The 22531-nt window shown below is 42.3% G+C and overlaps 1 protein-coding gene across 1 annotated transcript in view; it reads left to right on the top strand.

Moving 5' to 3' along the window:
* LOC148027440 (uncharacterized) overlaps positions 1-22531 on the top strand; it is a 176374-nt gene that overhangs the window by 53517 nt on the left and 100326 nt on the right. The window contains exon 5 of the mRNA XM_087689130.1: positions 7358-7482. Coding sequence (XP_087545256.1) covers positions 7358-7482 — 125 coding nt within the window. The remainder of the gene's footprint in view (positions 1-7357; positions 7483-22531) is intronic.

Below are 22531 nucleotides of genomic sequence, written 5' to 3'. Positions count from 1 at the left end.
GATACGGTGAGTGGGGGACCCAATGGAGAAGAGAGGGCATATCCTCATGTTGAAGTTTGAAAACATGGATAAGAAAAAAGCCTTCCTCAATCACAAATGAGGGGTCCTCAAGGGACAAAAAGTATAACTGGATGAGGATTTGATATCCACTCAACTAGAACATAGAAAAGCTAGCATGCCTAGGATATTGGAAGCACACAAGGAGGGAAAGTATGTAGTGTACAGAAATGGTAGGGTGATTATCATAGAACATTGGTCGCAATGATGGTGTGCAGCCTATGAGTGACTTGGGATGTCACTGTGGAACTGCAATGGAGTGCTACGTTTGGATGCTGGGTATTTTGATGAAAATTTTTGAAAGATGGACTTAGCCACGTATACAAAAACACATCAATGCAAAGGGAGTTGATTGCTAGATGTCTGAGGGTATAGATGGAAAAGTGCATTCCGCTCACAAGCTCAAAAACCTAGTGGCACTAGGGGATATAGGGGTGTGGCCTTACTTTTTTGAGTCTCACAGATGATGTACAAGTGACACACAAAGGTGAAGATGCATGATGCATGTGGATTAGAATACATAGGGAGACCAGGTGACATCTTCATTGCTATATGCTACTTTCCCGATGCAAAATTAGGCTATGCTTCACAAGTTGGGTCATTATTTGATGTATTATATGAGGATATCATGAGATATGCTAGCTTGGGAGATGCAATGTTGATAGAGGATTTTAATGCATAGCTAGACAACGTGACTTTTACATACAAGAGGATGCCATGTTCAAAGAGATTGATGCAGATGAAGTGGGTCTACATAGGATGGCCCAGGACAAATAAGTGAGATCTATGGGACATGGTCTACATAGGATGGCCCAGGAAAAAAAAGTGAGATTAGCCATTTTTAGCGGTCTCTTATGCTGGCCAAGATCAGATGCCCTAGGGTGCTAGGACCATAAGCAGGTGGCAAGGACAGTGGACTACTTGATAGGATCACCATCATTAATACCAAACTTTGAGATCTCGAGAAGACCAATCGGGATAGGAGTAGATCATACCATCTTGACCTTTACAATCTCATGTGAGCACATGAGAGACATAGTACCATATCTTGCCAGGCACCCCAAATATCACTTTGTAGAGGAGACTTCAGATATATATAGTAGCTTTGTGTATGACACATTACAAATGCTAGATTTGAGAAGATTGCTAAAAGAATGCATGAGAGATTTGATGGAGGCCTTACATACTTCAGCTATGTGTGCATCCCCACACACCTTGCCTCCATGCAAACCCCCTTTTTTTTAAACCTCCCAAAATTGTTGGTATGATGATGAGTGAAGGGACACTCATACACATCTAAAGAGAGTGATGGCTTTGGGCACTTGGACAAATTGCCAACCAACGATGCTCTTCTGAGGCCTTGTGTGGAAAAAGCAAGACTATGTGCTAAAAAATGAGACAAAGATATACCAGCTATTTTTGGGATGAGATAGAGAAAGAGTCTAAAGAATGTTTATGAGAGATAGTTCCTTATATAGATTACATTGCTTGATACTTGGCACTATTATGGGAGACATTTGTATGATGTGCCATGACAGATACCCATATGCCCGTGCCGGCTTGTAGGCCAACACACTGGTCTTTCTTCATTGATAAGATGGTGAGAGATGCAATCTATAGACTTCAGAAAGGGAGGACACATGATGAGGATGGTTTAGTGGTAGAGCACTTCTCACATGCATGTGACATATTGCTAACCATATTGACATGTCAATAGAGCAATATGTGAGGGATTACTTGAAGCATGGCTAGACTATACTAAAGTCCCACTCTTTAAGAGTGGTGACTCTTTGGTCCCTAACTACAAGACCATCATGATTGGCCACACACTAGCTAAGATATTTGAATCGATACTAGAGCATGAGCTCACTGCATGGGCTGAGATGTAGGGTAGGAGAGCACAAGGGCAGGCTGGTTTTAGATGTGGATACACCACATTGAACCATATCCTCACACTCATTGAGGAGGGTTGAAGTTGAGACGATAGATTTTTTTGTTGCTTTGTGGATTTTTGTAAGGGTCTCGAGCACGTTTCATGTAGAGACTGCAAGCAATTGGAGTATTAGAAGGCATGCAGTGGGGCATTTATGCATTGTATGAGAGAGTGACAGGCCGTATGCACACATCTAGGGGGATATTTGAGAGGACTGACAATAGGATAATAGTAAAACGAGGATGTTTGCTTTCACGCACACTATTGGGACTATACATAGATGAGGTATCTAACTACATTGATAGGGGAGATGGAGTTGGAGCTTGCTTAGTTGGAGTGCTAATATCGATATTATTACATGCCGATAATATTGTACTCATTTTAGACTTATTGGAGGGCTTGTCTTGTCACTTAGATGTACTATATATCTTTTGCAGTTATAGAGATCTCATAGTGAATCTTGGAAAAACCAAAGTCATGGTATCCAATGCTTTCGTAGCATGGGTGATCTGATCTATCTGTCAGTTCACATTTTAAGGAGATGCAATGGAACACATGAGAGAACATGTATACTTGGGAGTCACTTTCTCTGGCTCAAGATTTTCACTGAGAGGGGAAATAGAGGCTAGATTGGCACAAGGCTATGTAGCACTAAGGGCCTTGGAGAGCTAGTGTGCCCACATACAGTTTTAGGAACCTTGCACCAAGCTATGGTTGTTTGACAATCTAGTCATACCTACCCTTCTGTATGGAGCTGAAGTTTGGGGTTGCAGCCTATATCATAGAAGATTGAGCCCGCTTGTTGACCAGATTGCCCTAGAAAGACACCATTATGATGGTTGGGACCGCATTGATGATGATGATATCACACAAGTGACTTTCTTGCATAGGATATGGGAGCTTCCACACCACAAATATCCCATACTGACATTGACCTCCTCTAGATGGCTAGTAGAGGCGGGTGAGAGGGAATGTTGGTACTCATAGATGACAACTTGGATGAGCTAACGTGGCTTGGACATTAGCTAACTCCCACACTTTGACTACAACTTAGATTGTGCTACACTTCCCCTTAGCTGATCTAAGCTGAATCTGATGTCTTGAGAGTTGAGACATGGAGGACTTGGATCCAAGCGTCTCTCCCTTTAGGACTAAAGGTGGAGTTCTACTGGAGCCACTTTCTACATCTCTTTGAGGATGGATTCATTGTTTGACAATAGTACATGGACATGTAGCTCTCCCATGGTACGTGGCCTACTATTGGACAAATACACTCCTCCTCTCGCTTGCTGAGGATAGAGACAGATAGATGGATAGATATGCCAGTGGACGATAGGATATGCCAGTTTTGTGATAGAGAGTCGGAGAGGGAGAAGCACTACATATGGAAACGTGCAATGTACTATGACATACAAGGGAGATATCATTGCCTCTTTTGTGAGGGCTTCGGATCTCTTTGCCATGTCATGGAATACGAGGACCAAAGATGTTTAAGGTTTTTCCTCTCAAAGCTCTAGAGAGACTGCACAACATTGCTATGAGATGGGAGACCAGCTTGCCAAGAGGGACCTAGGTAGAGCATAGTGATGGGTTTCTTCCATAGAGCAGATTGCAGAGGCACTACTAGTTCAAGAGGCATAGAGTCATCCCATTAGACTACATCTACTCCATGTCATGGAGTCACACTAGATACAGCCATTACACTTTGCTGAGAACAAAGACCTTGACCACCTGGTAGACGATTGAAGGGCCCATACTATGCCATATCAGAGCCATCATTGTTGCGAGGCATAGGAGATTCACCCCTTGACACATCAGCAAAGCAGCCTTGGATCGCATCATAACTACGATCATGTGTTGACCTTGAGACTTGGAGAGAAGCTACTGTAGCTATTATCTTATACATTTAGTTTCTAGACTTAGAGATATTTAGATGCTTAGATGTTAACCTTATACTAGTATGCATTTTTCTTTCACTTCATGATGAGATGACATTGGACATAGATGTACTTTTGTCTTGTCTCCTAGGTAACATTGGCCTTTTGTGGATGTTAATATATCTTTCTTTCTTTTTTCCTAGACTAGCGCTGGCGTCTTCAAGACAGCTCTTGCAGCAGAGGGAGATAGACAGTGTTGGTATGCACATATGAGCTACTTTGAGTCTTAGTTGTGCAGAGCTGAATAGTGTGATCAAGGCAGACATCCCTAAAGTGGAGACAAAAAGGACTTGGTCCAAGCCCCCTTTCCCATTAGGCATGAAAACAGCACAATACCCATGTCACTTCTTGCAGCTTTCTCATGACGGTTTCATAGTGAGGACGAGATACATGGATGCTCAACTTTCCCAAAGACTCCGAGTTGCTATAGGTCAGATCCGCACCTCATCGTATTAGTTGATGATTGAGACAGGTCGATGGAGCCATATTGCAGCCAATGAGAGAATGTGCTAGCTTTGTGAATAGGAGCCAGAGACAGAGGAGCACTACATTTATAGATGTATTGTATAATATGATATGCGAGGCCGCTATCATCGCCTCTTTAAGGAGGGCTTTGGACCACTAAGACGGGTGATGGACTATGGACCACTAAGACGGGTGATGGACTATAAGGACCAAAGATGTTTGGGCCTTTTTTTTACTGGAGCTCCAATGACGCAAAGCATTATTGTTACAGGATAGGAGGTGACCCCAGCATCATCCACCCCTCCAGAGAGCAGTTACAGACTACTTTAGCATAGCTAAACCCCCAACCATGGCCACCCCAAACACTACGTCTCCTATTGATAGGCATTTCCGAGATACAACATCAGGAGGCATCGTAGTTGATAGAGCTACAATGCTATGCATAGCACAACACCCTAGAGTACCTACTTGGCAACATAGGCATGCCCATATGTGCCACATTCGCATCACGATTGCTCATTATAGAGGCAGATTGGTGTGGTGACTTAGTCGGAGATAGCTTGTAGAGTCTTGGTGGATTCCATAGACTGAGGGGGAGATACCTTACACTCTTGATCATTTTAAACTTAGTTTTTTCTAACTTTTTCAGTTTCCATGCTTCTCATTCCAATATACCATGTAAACTTAGACATAAATTTTATCTCTTCTTATCTAACAAGAGATGATGGTACCAGTTGTATTGGTTATGGTCTCATAGGCCACTCTGGCCATTTAGAGACGTTAATAGATCTCTCTTTCTCCCCCTTCCCTCATAGATCAGCCATGAGTTGTTTTGCTGGTTTCTTTGTAAGATGAACAACAAGAAAGTGAATTCAGCTATGGAGAATGGAGTTGTAGCATTCTAAACACCTAGAATAATTTGGAGATCAGCAGCAAGTGCATTACTTTTTTGTTGCTTTTGAATAACATTTGGTTGTGTATCACCTCGTTTGGTTCAAATTTGCTGATTGGATCAGTTATATGATGAGATCTTTCTTTTTTCTTGAATCTCTCTTTGTTTGGGAGCATTTTGGACATTTGTGTAGCAAGAAGAGTCCATGTCTGTGAGGGAAACTATGGGTAGATTTTTCTTCTTTGGTTTTGTTTTGGTGACAAGCATGACTTGCTATTCACAGAAAAGCAAATCTTGACAAACACATTTCGTTTGTGGGAAGAGAGAGAGGTAGCATGATGCCCCAATTAGGCTTCCAAACTTGATTCCACTGCCCAACTACCCTTTGTCCACCAACATGCTGCCAAACACCTGCCACCCTACCCCTTGTAGGCGTTGCGAGCACCTTTGCTACCAACTCACAGCCCCTATGCCACCTAGCTCCCTTCCATCCAACAATGCACTGCCTGCCACCTCACCATGCTTCCTCTAGGTACCATCAACACCTATTCTTGCACCACCCCTAGCTGCCTTGCACGACTCGGAAGTTGGCTCCTTTGATCTTCTTGATTTCTCTTGTTTTCTCCTACACAATGTGTAGGGCTCTCTTCTTGGTGCTTGATTTTTAGCAGAGCTTCCGCAACACTTTGTGAGACTTGAACCGCCTTCTCTCCTCCTCTTGCATGAATGCAAAGTGACACTTCCTTCACCTCCTCCACATTCAAGCAGAGCCTCCCTTTTATAGGCGTCAAGAGCTTCTCTTCTTGGAGAGAGACTTGAGTGCAAGATTGGAAAGGTTGATCTTCATACCAATGCAATATCCTTTAGTCTTTGTTTGCGCCTCCTAGCCCTTTCAGTTCCTAGCATCACCTATTCTTTCCCAAGTGTCACCTCCTCATTCCTAGCCTTCATCTTATCTCCCTGCCTTTACCTTTGCCTTCTCATTCCTAATGCCTAGCCTATTTCCAACAGCTACTTTTAGTGGAAGCCTCCCCTTTCCTCTTCGTGACCCTCCTTGAACTCTTCTTTTAAGCCTCCCCTTTCCTCTTTGCGACCCTCCTTGAACTCTTCTTTTAAGCCTCATCCTCCCCTTCTCCATTTTCAGCACGGTTGCAGTTAAGGTGATAGTAGCCTAGCAAATTGGAGCGAGCAAGATTCGTAAGACAGAAATTGATCCTCACCTTCACTAGGAGACTCTAGTGCAGCCCCTTGTGCACCCTCAACCAATGCTTTCTTGCCAATCTTTGCCCTTGATGCAGAGTTCCCCATGAAGGATAGAGTGATGACCCTTGAGGCCCATAACCTAGTTGGAGATGGGTCACCATCCACACTTTCAGGGACTCCATCTAGGCAAATCTCACTGGCATTCCAGCCGTGTTAGACGAGTGGTGCTCTTGGAAAAGGGTGCTTTAGCCTTTAGGGTTCCAGTATTAAGGAGTCCAAATTTAAGGAATGGAAGAGCCTGGTTATGTCTTTCCACTGAGAGGACTAGCAAACAGTGACTGAAGTACCTGCATTCAGAGCTAAAGCAAAACCAAAGAATAGGCAGGAGACTCTGAAACAGCCTCCACTACATCTTTCAGAGTGCATGGTTCAGAAGGTTTGTTACATGTGATGGGTTCCCAAGTCCTCACATATCCCTCACACAAACATGGCAAACACGTAAAAGGAAGATAGAATCCAATTTGAAATATTAATCATTGACATTTATTTTCGCTGAGATACTCAAGGAAATGGTTCTTAATTATGTCACTGATTAACCAATTTGAATTTGTTGGCAATATGTTGGTATGTGCCTTTCATGAAGAGGTCCACCTGATTGCTAGGGAGGATAGTTTCATGCTTCAATCTCTTGGTCCACAAACATAAATATAAAAATTATGTTGTAAGTTGCACGAAATAAAAACATGCACACCTATGTGCACACAAGCATACACTTCTGTTTTTTTAAATTGACATTGTGCTGCCAGTAGTTTTTGTGGACTTTATTTTTGAAGCACATTCTGGAGTGATATTTGATGATGCTATTTGCAGGAAGCTTACCAATTTTGGAAGCATCTGAAGAAATTCGACTGATGATGCTTACTGTTCTCAAAGATCCTCTAGTTTCCCAGTGCTCTGTACAGACTCTCAACATGAACCTGGAGCCCATATCTAAGGTCAAATCTGAAAATAAAAGTTTTGTAGGCACTTTGTCAGTGATGATAAACACATGGTAGACAGTTAGTTTTTGATATTTTTTTTGTGGAAGCATGCTAGATACATGCACTCCATATGTTTTGCAAAAAAGGTGTGCCTAATTATATTACTCAAAAGAAAAAAGAATGAAGTACAAATGCTCAATAGTCTAGCTGGATTTGAATGCGAATCAAATCATATATATACAACGCATCTTAGGTCTGTCCCGAGGGGAAATAAGCCATGGTGGAGGGGTGTAGCACCACCGTGGTTTGCCATCCTATAGGGAGAAAACGGGCTATGGCAACCTTAAGTATGAAGGAACTGCTGCTGAGGCTCCCATCAATGTCAGGAGTTCCCCCAAAATTTCTTCCCATGGCCTTTGACAGAGTGAATGATGAATGACCAAAGCTATGCCAATGTGGCATACATTGAGATGCTCTTACCGCTGAAGATCAACTGGTAGTGGGCCTTCTAGATTGCCACCCTATGAGGCTGCCAATAATATTCGATAGCTCTGATTGTGATGCAGTAGTCTCCATTACTTGGCAGTTGGGGTACCCGGTACAGCCTCCAGTCCCACAATTGCACATAAGCTGGCCTTGATATGAAGATTGTGTCATGTATCTCTGCCTCTTAGATTTAGGTGATGTCCTTGATTGACTACCTGCTAGCAAAAATCATCCCAAGGGAGACACTTGAGGCTGGTCTCTACGTGATGGAATACCCTATAGGCTCCTCTCAAAACCAGCTGTGCAGCATCACTGGACCACAGATAGTGCTTCAGGATCTAGAGGCATTGTTTAGGCGATGCTGGTAGACACTGTCTTACTTTATCTGAACCAACCAGTTGCCAATTGCGTGACCCCCATGTGGTACTCACAATAGGAACTATGAGAGCCTCCTTGACCACTAGGTGTCCAATAGGTGTCTCCATAAATTAAATTCTAAAGGGTTCTTGATGCTATGCTTTGCCTAGTGTCTGCTATGCAAGGGGGCACACTCCATATCATCGTGTATCAAGATATGCATGCTGATCCATGAAAGGTGGAGCAAGAGTGAGAGCACAAGCTAAAGCAAGAGGAAGCAAGAGCTATGGAAGTTCAAGCAAGAGGGAGCAAGAGTGAGAGCACAAGCGGAAGCAATTCGAGCAAGAGAGACCAAGATAGTATGTGGGAACACCAATAGTTACAATGTGTGACTTGCCTTCCCTTATTCTATTGTTATAGAAAGAATAAAGAATAAAGTGATGATGACGGGCGATCGCTGTGTAGGTAGTAAGTATAAGAAAATGTAGGCGGCTAGGCACAGGCGACCTTTAACCCTCAATAACCTCCCACTTAAAGGTGAATGCGCTTAAGTGTGGAGAAAACAAAAAAAAAGTGACAAAGTACAATGTGTACATAGAAGTATAACAGGATGAGGAATAGACACCATCTCATCCTACGTCCATTATCTTCTTATGGAAGGCATAATGTTCCACTGGGAGACTTTTAGTGAGTAGATTTGTAGGATTCTTGTCAATCGAGTTCTATTTGCTTGTTCTCAATCATCTCTTTGATGAAGTGATAACAAATCTCAATGTGCTTGGTCTTTGCATGAAAGTCCAGATTACAAGCCAGTTGGATGGTACTCATAGAGTCCAAATGCAATGTAGGAGTCATAGTTATATCAAGGTCTACAACCAGATGGCCTAACCATAGGGCATCCTTGCAAGTCTCAGTGGTTGCAATGTATTTAGCCTCGGTAGTAGACAAGGGTGTCCATTTTTGTATCCTGGATATCCAAGAAACAACACCTTTAGCAAAAGTGAAGGCATAGCCAAAGGTGGACTTTCTACTATTTGCATATCCTGCATAGTGAGAGTTTGTGTAGCTTACAATGCTAATATCCTAGCCACCATAATAAATGCACATATCTGCAGTACCCTTAAGGTATCCCATGATACCCTTTATGACATCTCAATGTCACCGGCCATGTGTTGCTATATAAGGAGCGACAACCCCCATTGTAAATGCTATGTCATGTCTAGTGGCTATTATGGCGTATATCAAGCTACCCACCACGGATGCATACAAGATTTTTGACATTTCGGATCTCTCATCATTTGATTGGGGACAATTTACGTGACTAACCTTTACATGAGAAGATAACGAGCAGCCAATAGACTTACCATCCTACGTATGAAACCACTCAAGGACTTTATGACTATACTCTTTCTGTCACAAGTAGAGGAGCCTCTTAGAGCGATTGCGCGTAATGCGTATACCCCATGTTCTTCATCTCAAAGCTCGTCTTGAGTCGAGTCTTCAAAGTATCCAACTCATCTCATGAGCACTCCCAGCAATGAGCATATCATCAACATATAATACCAAAATAATAAGGCTACCATCACATGCTTTCTTCCTGTAAAGATATGGATCCATATCAATACGGGAATAGCCTTGTGAAATGCATAGTTCTCAAACTTATGATACCATCCTCTAGGTATCTGCTTAAGTCCATAAAGACTCTTCCTCAACTCACACACTAGGTGTTGAGCTAAAAATGCATTAGTTTCACTTAAACAATCTCAAAACATGCTTAATTAAGGAAGAAACCTTGTTTATTTAAAAAGAAATGCGTTTCTAGAGAGTATCTGTATCCCATAAACAAAAACCCACTTGGGAGGACCCAAACTTTCTATAAATAGATATGCCACCCTCCATTTAGCTTCAATCTCATTTTTGCAGGTTTCAAGTGTTTTTAGCTTGCTGTCCACATCCTGTTCGCAGAGGACATTGCAGTCCAAGCTGTCCATTGTAGTCTTCACTCATTTGGCGCTTGTTTTCAACCCTCCGTCATTAGTTTGTTGCTGTTTCTAGCTAGGCGACTGTTGCTGTCTATCATCGAGCTGCGTACAGCTTGCCACGTCAGCATACTGTTGGTTTGCAGCCCCCATCGGTCGCCATTATCTCCTTAGCCTGTCGTCGCTGTTTTCTCTCTTCTCCTAGTCTACATTTGCTCTTTTCTCTCTCTTGCAGCTTGTGCTTGCTGTTTTCTCTCTCCTCACTTGTGTTTTTGGTCTTTCTCTCTCCTCACTTGCGTTTTTAGTCTTTCTCTCTACTGTACTGCCGTTTATATTAGGTCTAGTCTTCCTTGGCTACGTTTGTTGGTGTTCAACATCCAGAGACTGCCTTGTTGCGATTCAGGATCTGTTCGGAGTACGACACACTCTCTAGCTCATTACCCTTGCCCTAATCCTTGAGATATAGAGGTTTGAGGTACAGTATTCACTCATTGCATAGTGTGTTTGTTGCATGAGCATTGTATATTCAGTAGTCATATCACTTCATTCATTCTTTGTGTTCATTGTCTTTGAGTTATCCTAACCCTAACTGTGTTCTTCTATCAGTTTGTGCTTTGTCGTACGGTGTTATTTGTGTTTTTGTGTTAGGGTATTTTCTTTAAATGGTATCAGAGCTAAGTTCTGCGAGAGAAACCCAGGCCTTGATTTGAAAGCTCTACACAAGAAGGATAAACAATGGAAGAGCTGATGACCTCAAACTCTACTTCTGCACCACTTCTCACATCGGAGCTAAATCCATCGAGGAACGAGTCGGAGTGGGTCTCAAAGCTTGCTTCACAAGCTCCCGACATGGTTGGATAGACATTGGATTACCATGGAGTTTCATGACCTTTCAAGATCACTGCAATTGAGTATAATCTCATTTTGATGTATAGAGCCCAACAACAGATAGAAGGTAAGTTTGAATTTCACCCTTCAGATTCGGTGCACTGATCTATTGATCATTTAGGAAGGACGGAATCTCCACTTAGGTCCGCAAGTGGAACCTGACATAGAGTACACTCCATTGCCTTCATACTTACTCTCTTTGGTGCATGGCCATTTGATTAGTTTCATATGAATAATCCCTCGGAGGGGGCTCTTGTTGCTTATTCTCAGAAGGGGCAGCAAGAGAAGGATAAACAAAATCAAAATTCAAATCAAAATAAAAAACAAAATCATGTAGGAAAATCACAAGGAAACTCCTAGTCTCAGCTTAAACTCGAGTGGCAGAATGTACCTAAGACGAAAAGGTATTGTCAACATTATCTAAAGGTTGGCCATTTTAACGATGAGTGTTGATCAAAGGCAAGAGGCATAGCACCAAAATCCAAGTCACAGACCCCCGCTCCTAAGTTGGGCAACCCCCATTAAAGGAGGTAGGGTGATAGCAAGGGGTAGTGGAAAGATCAGACCCACACTGCCACCGGTCAATTATCTCAATCGACAACATTCTCAACTCCAGAGGGCTTATCTGATTGGTTTGCAGAGGTCCATATCATCTTCGTAGAGACATTCGATGCGAGTCTCATCCACATCTGTGAGTTGCCTTTTGATGAGGTTATTTAAAGGTCCACTTGTCATAGCCGAGCACATCAGCACCTGTTTGGATTGTGGACAGTGGAGCTCATAGAAACATGAAACGGGGAACGGGAACGGGGAATGGGGACAAGGACAGGGATGGGAATGCCAAACCTAGGGAACGCGGACGTGGAAACGGGAACGGCATTTAAAAAATTAAAATTTATGAAAAAAATTTAATATTTCACTCATAATCCATGTGGACTCTGGAGTGTTAAAACTTAAAACCAAGGTATATAATCCACAAGGACAAATCATTTTAAGTTTTAACTTTAAGATATCATGCATCGTTCTAAAACTACTCATTAGACATTGAATTGCAACTTACAAGGCTCAAGAGGTAAGCTAAAAAAATGCATAATACATATGCCATAAATGATAAAACAATGAACAATGAACTAAACTTTAAAGTCTAAGATAAAAGAACATGCCTATGGTTCCATTGCCAAAAAACTTATGAAATTGAATTCTAATCTTTGAAAGAATATGCTCATTGCCCCAAAAAAGACTACAAATATAAAGTCTAATCTCTAGACTGAAGCAAAATGCGGCATGCCAAAATAGCCCAAAGGGCAACTACAAGGCTGCAAGACTCAAGTACAAATATAATATCGGCATGGCACAGTTGTCAACAGCCCACGTGTCACGCTGTCATCAATGATCATAATATCATATACAATGTACATGTGTCATGTATCATGAGACTCATGATAAGTAAATTAAATCAAAGATCATGATCATGATCTGAGGTTGCTCTAGCTACTCCTGAAGTGCCAGCCTCATCATCATGTGTAACATGAATCGCTGCATCTCCCTCAACATCAGCATGCGTCTCCTCTTCTTGCTACATCTTCCACTTTGTGAATGGATCGGGCTTTGTTGTGATACTGTTACATAACATCCTCAAATTAGCACTAACGAATACTAGATCCTTTGTTCTCTCCACACCAAGACGGTTTCTCTTCTTTGAAGCAATGTGAGCGTATGTACTCCACAATTGCTCCAAACAAGAGGAGCTAATTGACTGACTCAAAATACAGATGGCTAGTTGCTGCAACTCAGGACCATCCGAACCATAGTCCTCCCACCACAAAGCTGTCCCAAGCTTACAACGATCCTCCTGTGCGAAAAGTCCTATAACATGAAAGCTAATCTTTGATCTTTTGTCTAGTGCCATGATCAGGCACTAGACGAGACAATATAAGTCTCCATGCATCCATAACCTCAGTGTCATTCTCCCGACCCTTGCCCTGGAACTCATGATCCACAACAAATGCAGCTGCATGGATGGGTGAGCTATAGGAGTTCCACCTGGTCACAACTAAATGGCGTATTTCCTCATACGCCTCATCATTTGGTACCAATTCCTGCAACTTTTCATTCAGTCTATCCATAGCCTCGTATACCTTGCCAATGCAAGGTTGCATAGCATCCATAACCCTCAATAAATATACAATATGTGATACCATAGCATCTATCCACTTTACATCATCCCAAAAAGTGGAGTTATTTGCTTTCTCCAAGCATAAGATACCTGTAGGAGTATCTGCCAATGTTGATGAGGTAAACTCATCACTAAGAAATAACTGCCCAAAGGCACCACTGCATTCTCTTAACCTGCCTAGCATCAAGAAGTTAAAGGCAAATTTGGTATTAGAGTATTTTAAAAGTGTCTTCTTCGACTGCAAAGAGAGTGATGGCGAAGAAACTGGTGATTTAAAACAAAGCTAACCATTTGAGCTCCTTGCTCTATGACATGGCATTCCATGATAGGTTACCAATATCCTTTAGTAGGTTGTTCAAGCAATAAACCATACAATATGAAATTGTGATATGCGGATAATATCCCTGGATAATAGCACTTGCTGTCCTATTTGCGGGCTCTCTATATGCAGCAAATCCCACAACATGCTCTTGGCCAATAAGCTCAACACCTGTAACCACTTTGCTGCAAGTATATCTGCTGACTTTCTTGTTCCCGATACATCATGTGAAGATATGAAATACATTTCCCCATGAGAATAAGCAACCATACCATGAATGGATCGCTAGCGTGTATCACTCCAACCATCAACAATCAAGGAAACTCCATTTTTAGCCCACATGCTCTTTCTAGTCACTGTTGCTTGCTCAACAAGGCGCTTTTCCTTGTTGAGCAAAGTGGTGCGTAAGGTCTCTGATGATGGAGGTACATACGAAGGGCCATACTCACCAATCTTTTTGCACATCAATTTAAAATACTCTGGCTTGGCTACACAAAATTGAATGTGGTCGCGTGCCACTGATGTATCCACCTCTTCCTTCTTCTTGGGATCCCAACTAGCATCAAGTGTGCTCTGTCTATGTGCAACATGTGGCGCTGTTGATGCCATCACCGATACAATGCCTGCAGTAGGTGTGGAGGTAGCACTTCTTTATACTGACCCTGCTCTAGATACATATGATGGGGATGGTGTCACAAAATTTACAGGATCAACTGCAACACATCGTGGTCTAGATGCAAGATAAGCTTGTTGACTTGCTATACGGTCATGAAGCTCCCTTTGCTTCTCCAAGGTCACATTCAGACAAAATTGTACATCTGAATTTGGCTCATGTAGGAGATGAGCTCGGACCTGATTATGCATAAATATTAAAATGGAACAAGTGGCAATTGGTATTCCATATTCTAATATTTAAGTAACTTTGAAAAATTAAAATCAATAAAAATTTGAAATACAAATGCTCGGCTCAATGGATTACCTTGTTTGCTCCACTAGTTCGCTTGTACGGGCAAAGCTTGCAAGTCCATGGTCGAGATCCTTCACCACTCAATGGGCTATCACCATTTACTTTTTCCCACGATGACCAATCATCGGACCTTCTTCCTCGACCACCAACCCGACGAGCGGGGCGGGAAGATGAAGCCATTTCAGGCTGAAAATTAAAGGCTCAAAAGTTGAGAGAAGGAAAAATTGAAGGCTCAAGTTGAAGCCATTTCAGTCTGAAAATTGAAGGCTGGAGAGAAGGGAGAAGGCTCAAGAGTCAAGACTCACTCAAGAGTCGAGAGAGAAGGGAAAATGAGAGAAGGGAGAAGAAAAAGAGAAGAGGAGAACTTAGAAGAATGGAGAACTTGGAACTTGGAGAAGGAAAACTCAAGAGAAGAGGAGAAGAAGGAAGAGAAGGGAGAAGGTCCAAGGAAGAAGGAAGAAGAGAAGGGAGAAGTGAAGAGAAGGAAGCAGGAAGAAGAGAAGGAAGAGAAGGAAGAGAAAGAAGAGAAAGAAGAAGAAAGAAGAGAGCCTAGAGGTTGGAGGTGGGAGGAGACAGGGGACGGCCACCGTTGGCGGCTGGGATTGGCGCAGACTGCAGCGCAACAGGGAACGGGGGGCGCAGGCGATCTTGAGCGGGAGCAGCGACAGACGATCTCGAGCGGGAGCAGCACGCAGTCGTAGATGATCCAGGCGGGAGCAGCGGGCGGCCGACCGAAGGTAAGTGGTGCCAGGTTGCGTTCCTTGTCCCGTTTCAGACAGGGAACACATGAAATGGAACAGGGAATGTTCCACCAATTCGGAACACGTCCCACGACAGCTTCGTGCCGGAGATGGCGATTCCACATGTCGGGGGGGACTGTTTCAGCTGTTTCCTGTCACTATGGTGGAGCTACACATCACATGACTCCTATAGAGGACATCTTGTGTATCTGAGCCCGTGTAGCCGGGCAGGTCTTCGTAGAAAACAACTCCTCGGTCAAGATCTAGACTCAAGGTTGTGTCAGTTTTGCCAGTGAAGGGCCAGGATGTGGCTTTGCTAGACAATGTATACTCTGTCCCTCAACTTGGGGTGAACTTGTTATTTGTTCAGTAGCTTTGCTGGTTGGGGTGAATAGTTTTCTTTATAGCGACCACAGTTGAGGTCCTTGACTCTCAAATTGGTTTAGTGATTGGTTGTGGTAAGGCACAGCTAATGGCCTATACCTCATGACCTATTTTTTTATCGAGCTGACGCAGAGGGCTTCGTGTTCCATCACTTCCAGGCATTAGCCATATCTCGGGAGCCTACGAATAACGAGCCTCTTTGGTATTTCTGCCTAGGGTATCTTAGCTATGACTCTCTTTATGAGTGTCTCACTGTGAGATGGTTGAGGGCCTTCCTCGCTTGAAACTAGGTTGAGATGTTTGTAAAGCATGCTAGCTCAGGAAGCAACACCGTACCCTATTCCCTCAGCAGTCTACACATAGAGCTGAGGCGCCTCTTAGATTGATTTACGTTGATCTTTGTGGACCAATATCCACTGCCTCCTTGAACAACACGTTCTATTTGTTTTTGATGGTGGATGATCATTCGAGATACATGTGGACATACTTCCTCAAGCATAAGTCCAATCCTTTCACATATTTATTTTTCTTGGGTGCTGTTAGTTCATAACAAGACGGGTCGTCGTGTTGGTTGCATGAGAAGTGATAGCGGTGGTGAAGGAATCCTGAATTGCAACAAGGCAGCCTTTGGATGTCGAACACTAGTAAATGCAGCAAAAAAAGGCTAGATCTGATGGAGACAGCAGTGTAGGAGAGACATTGACTAAGAACGTAGGTGAGGAGAGAAAGGCTAAAAACGTAGGTGAGGAGAGAGAAAACAGTGAACGCAGCTGGGAGGAGAGAGAAAACAACAAACATAGGCTGGGAGGAGAGAGAAAACAGCAAACACAGGCTGTAGGAGAGAGAAAACAGCAGCAACAGGTTGAGGAGATGATGGTGATAGCTGGTGGAGAGAGAAAATTTGTAGGGCGGCAGGTGGGCTTGCAAACGTTGTAGTTTGTTGATGTGGCAGGTTGTATGACAACTGGATGATGGATAGCAACAATCACTTGGTAGGAATAGCAGTAAATTGATGATGGAGGGCTGTAAATAGGTGTGAGATGAGTAAAGACTGCATGGACAGCTTGGACTGTGATATCCTTTGTGAATGGGGTATGGGTAGCAAGCTGAAAACAGTTGAAACCTGCAAAAACGAGATTAGGGTTGATTGGAGGGCAACATATCTATTTATAGAAGGTTTGGGCCCTCCCAAGTGGGTTTATGCTTATGGGATACTGACACTCTCTAGGAACACATTTCTTTTTAAATAAATAATGTTTCTTTCTTAATTAAGCATGTTTTGGGACTGTGTAAGTGAAGCTAATTTTATTTTTAGCTCAATATCCCCTCTCAGGCCCAACAATGGTGCCACGAGAAGTAGGCTAGCCAAGTCTTTTTTTTCTTTATCTTTTACCCAAGGCGTTCCACCCCCAAGAAGCCAAAGCATTGGCCAAAGGGTGTGCGTTAGCTCCCGAGTAGCCTACTAAGACTATAGAGGCAATGGCTATCTTACAGTCCTAAAACATACTTAATTAAGGAAGGAACCTTGTTTATTTAAAAAGAAATGCTTTCTTAGAGAGTGTTTATATCCCATTAGCACAAACCTACTTGGGAGGTCCCAAACTTTCTATAAATAAGTATGTAACCTCCATTCAGCTTCAATCTCGTTTTTGCAGGTTTCAGGTGTTTTCAGCTTGTTGTCTATAATTCCTTCACGGAGGACATCACAGTCCAAGCTGTCCATTGCAGTCTTCACTCATCTTGCACTTGTTTCTAGCCCTACATCATCAGTTTGCTACTGTTTTCAGCCAGGTGACTACTACCGCACGTCATCCAACCGTCGTACAGCCTGTCATGTCACCATACTACTGTGTTTGCAGGCCCTAGCTGTCGCCTTGTAGATTTTCTCTCTCCTCGAGCTATTACCTTCATCTCCTTAGTCTGTCGCTACTATTTTCTCTCTTCTCCTAGCCTGCGTTTGCTGTTTTCTCTCTCCTCACTTGCGTTTTTAGCCTTTCTCTCCCGTGCACTACCGTTTGTATCAAATCGGGTCTTCCTTAGCCGCGTTTTCTAGTGTTCGACATCTGGAGGCTGCCTTGTTGCGATTCCGGATCCGTTCAGAGTACCACACTCTCGAGCTCATACCCTTTCCCTGATCCTTGAGATACAGAAGTTTGAGGTACATTATTCATTCAATGTATAGCGTGTTTGCTACATGAGCTTTGTATATTCAATAGTTTTATCACTTCATTGATTCTCTGTATTCATTGTCTCTAAGTTACCCTAACCCTAACTGTGTTCTATCAGTCTCTGCTTTGTCGTGCGGTGTTATTTGTGTTTCTATGTTAGGGTATTTAATTCACACTAGGTGTTCCTTGCCCTTTTTCACAAAGCCCTTAGGCTACTGTATATAGATATCCTCATGTAGGTTCTCATGTAAGAAAGTCGTCTTAACGTCCATCTGGTAGAAGTCCAGATCCATTTGTGCAACTAAGGCCAAAACTAAGTGAAGAGTTATCATCTTGACCATAGGGGAGAATATCTCATTGAAATCAACTTTCTTTTCTTGTTTAAAACTCTTAGCAATTAAATGTGCCTTATATGTTGACTTAGGGCCACCAGAGGTGCTCTTCAACTTACACACCCACTTGCATGGCAATGCATATTTACCATGTGGCAAGTAAACCAAATCCCATGTACGATTTTTCCCTAGTGAATCAAACTCGGATTGCATGTTCCTCTCCCAACAGTGACTATTACCTTTGCTCATAACCTTCTCATTAGTAAGGGGCTTACTAGAATTTGTCATGATAACATAATGCATAGAGGGCTCAAAACGATCAAGAGGACGTGAGGCTCTAATAGAGCATCTCAAAGCTAGTTGTGGGGCTGGTATTGCTTGTCCTTTGCGTCTAGTATCATGATCCTGCACAATTGGCAAATCCTAGGTCACTATATCATCATTAGCTACTGCAGGTTTTCTGACTAGGGCTTGTTGTACTATAACATGAGGCTCCTCTTCAAAGATTACATTTTATATCTCAACTACCTGCCTTGTTCTCATATGTATCTTTTTATCATGAAACATAATATTATGGTGTTGCAAATAGCCTTTTGAGATAGCGGATCCCAAATATGATAGCCCATCTCACTTGTATTATCATATCCAAGAAAGATGCATTTGACGGACTTTGGACCCAACTCGTTGTGTTTGTCTTTCGAAATATGGTAGAAAGCTTCACATTCAAAGACTTGCAAGTGTGCATACGAGGGAGGTTTATTAGACCATATCTCCTTTGCAACTCTACCACCAAGAGCAGTGCATGGAGACCTATTAATCAGATGAACTGTAGTAGCAACTGCCTCAACTGAAAAGTACTTTGGTAAGCATATCTTGACTAACTATACTATGGACTCTTTCTTGAATAGTTCTATTTATGCGCTTTGCAACACCATTCTGCAGTGGGGTGAATGGGGCGGTTAACTGACACTTAATACCTCTCTCATCACAAAACTGCTCAAATACCTTAGAGACATATTTATCCCCATTGTCAGATCGTAGGCATTTTAGTCTATGCTCGGACCGGTTTGTTAGAAGGTAACTTGTGAATATAGACTAAGCTCGTATCCTATGATGTCTCTATGGAGATGAAGTGGGCCTCATGTCCAATACACTAGTCAGACATACCCTTTGGAGTTAATAATGATACTAGCTGTCATGGCTGATCGCTGGTAGTGTGGGTCTGGCCTCTCCACTGTCCTTGATTTTGGTTGCCAGCACTCTACCTTCCTTGCTACGGGTTATGTGAGATTGAGGGGTAGGGGTCTGATTTTTTGGTTTGGGTTCAATGCCTCTTGCCTTTTATTGACACGCCAAGGTGGCTAGTCTTTTGATAGTATTGGCAAGACCTGTTTTTCTTTTATACATTATGCCACCGGAGTTTTAAGGAAGTCTAGGAGTTTCCTTTGACTCACTAGCTTAGTTTTGATTTTGATTTTGGTTTTGATTTTGATTTTTCTTGCCTTTTTTTTGGTGTCCCTTCGGAGAAGAAACGAGAGCCCCCTCTATGAAGGATGCACTATGAAACTGGTCGAATAACCGAGCGTAACATAGTAGCTAACACTCAAATTCATAGAATGTAGGCATAGTGGGATGTGAAATCACTTGCTGTACAAAATGGAAGCATTTTTGAGGCACCTTGTTTCAGGAATAAGGTAATCTAGTCATTAGGGGACTCACAAGCCCATGCAGTGGAGAATTCAGTGAGAAGTTGCCGATACTCAACTAATTTGATATTAAGGTCATGCGATTAGTGATTTTAAAGTTTTGAAGCTCATTGTTGAGGTTTATACGATAGGTCCTTGCATAGCAGTCAGTCAAATGTTCCCATCTCTTTGATGCTAGGTCAAAGTGATAAAGTTGCGAGTGAAATTCAAAGATAAGACCTTGCATTAGCTCGACTATATCGGAGGCATTTCAGGAGCAAGTTGGTGTGGAAGTGTTCGATGTTATCTTCCCTCTATAATTCCAGTTTTTTAAGACGGGCTTTATGATTGAGGACCTAGGTTTCTTTAATGAGTACCTAGCTCTGATACCATGTAAAGAAATGCTTGACTTTAGAATATAAACACTATCGTACGACAAATACATAGACTGATAAAGAAACACAATTAGGGTTAGGGTAACACATAGACAATGAACACAGAAGATGAATAAATGTGAATAATGAATAAATACAATGCTTAGTATAGCTAACACACTATGCAAGGTGAATTTGAACCTCAAGCTCCCGTGTCTCAAGGACCTAGGCAGAGAGTATGAACTAAAGAGCGTGTCATAGTAATGGATCTTGAACTGCACCAGGAAGCCTTGGAGAATGTGTTGCAGCAGCAAATGCAGCTGTGTGATGACCAAATTAGTGATACACGGGCAGGCGGCAGTGTAGGACAGCAAAACACAGGCTGATGATGATGTGGTAGAAGGACGACAGGGTGCAGCTGCAAAACACATGGTCAACAAGTGACGATGCACATGTGGCAGCAGTCTGAAGCAGCCAACACAATAAAAACTGCCACATAGCAGCTGGTGACAGGCTTCTCTACAGTAGCAGCGAATGGTCATACATCAGTAAATGCAGGCTGAATAGTGCACAGTAGTAAGCAACATTTGGGGATAACAAGTATTTATAGATGGCTAGGTCCTCCCCAATTAGGGTTTGGCTTATGGGACATTGACACTCTAGGAATGCATTTGTTTTAATGAAAGTTTTGCAATTTAATTAGTTAAGCTTATTTTGGGGCTGTTTTAAATGGCTAATTACCATATATTGCATTTTTAGCTCAACAATACTTGGGGCAACTAGTTGGTCCAAGATCCTAAACAAAAGCAAGATTTCATGTATTCAAAAGTCCTAGTTCAATGACACACAAATTGAAGTGCAACGTGCGAATGAGATTAGGATCAACAATGAACAACGTTGAGTGTTACTACTGAATTGAACATGCAAGAGCCTCTCTCAAATTACATAACGTAGATGTTAGAGTGTGAATATGTCTAAAGTGCAGGTATTGAACAGGTGGAGGGGTAGTCATCAGCATATACCGATTGAATGTTACCATAGAAAGTCAAAACAATAGCCAGATTAGCAAGACAGTAGTAGTCCAACCAAAAACAACAGTTAGCTCATGTGAGAGGGGAGAGAATGTACAGAGATTGAAGCTCAAGCTTAGTTGAGAGTATAGTTGACAGTGAAGTGAGTGTGCGAGAGTGAAGGCATGACTCCCAATGCAATAATCTGAAGAGTATAATGCAAGTACAAAGTACAATCCTTAAACCTTAGGGTTGCTAGAGTGTGTTCATATCCAAAAGGCGTAAAACATGATAAATGCCCAAACTGTGTAACACAAGCACATAAAATAAAAGAGAATAAATCTAGGGGAAAAAATTTGTCTTAAGGAGAGTAAAAAATGACCGAGTGTCCTACGGAGGATAATTGACACTCCTCTATGAGTGTAGGCATGAATCAAACCCAACAAACCCCCCTGGAGTGAAGAGTAATCAATAACAAGGGTCATCCATTAAAGGAGATCAAATTTAAAGCATTGTGGAATGCTTCAAATTCGTTAGGAGGAAGAGCTTTGATGAAGATGTCTACCACATTATTGGTGGTAGGATGGTAGACAAGGCTGATATTAACTGCATATAGCCTCTCTCTGACAAAATGATAGCAGATCTCAATGTGTTTTATGTGTGCATGAAACACTGGGTTCCGTGCCATTGTAATAGCACTCTGACTGTCAATGAATAAAGGAGTAGGCTCCATGTGACAGATACATCTAAACTAGCCAATAAGCGTCTAAGCCATATGCATTCAACTGAACTAGTGAAAGTTGTCTTGTATTCAGCTTCACATGATGATGTGGCAACAATGGATTATTTCTCGCTAAGCCAAGAGATGTAAGATGAGCCAAGAAAGAAACAGTTATCACTAGTAGAGTGACGTGAATCATAATCACCAGCCCAATCACAATCATTGTAAGCATGTAGTTGCAGTGGTTTCCCCTTGGGATAAAGCAATCGAAGAATCCTAGTACCTTGCAAGTAACGAAAAACACACTTGGCAGTTTGCCAATGTGACATGCGTGGCTAGTGTATATATCTACTTAGGGCTGAAATTGCAAATTGAATGTGTGGCCTTGTGTTGTATAAGTAAATGAGACATCCAACTCTTGGAGCATATGTATGGATATCAAACAAATCACTGTCATCATGCAAGGATAGCTTGAGTC

This window comes from Lygodium microphyllum, chromosome 12, assembly GCF_053477565.2.
Source record: "Lygodium microphyllum isolate KBCC chromosome 12, Lygodium_microphyllum_v1.1.10, whole genome shotgun sequence".
Classification (NCBI taxonomy): Eukaryota; Viridiplantae; Streptophyta; class Polypodiopsida; order Schizaeales; family Lygodiaceae; genus Lygodium; species Lygodium microphyllum.
Note: the sequence above shows the minus strand (reverse complement) of the source record. Positions and strands in the feature narration are given on the sequence as shown.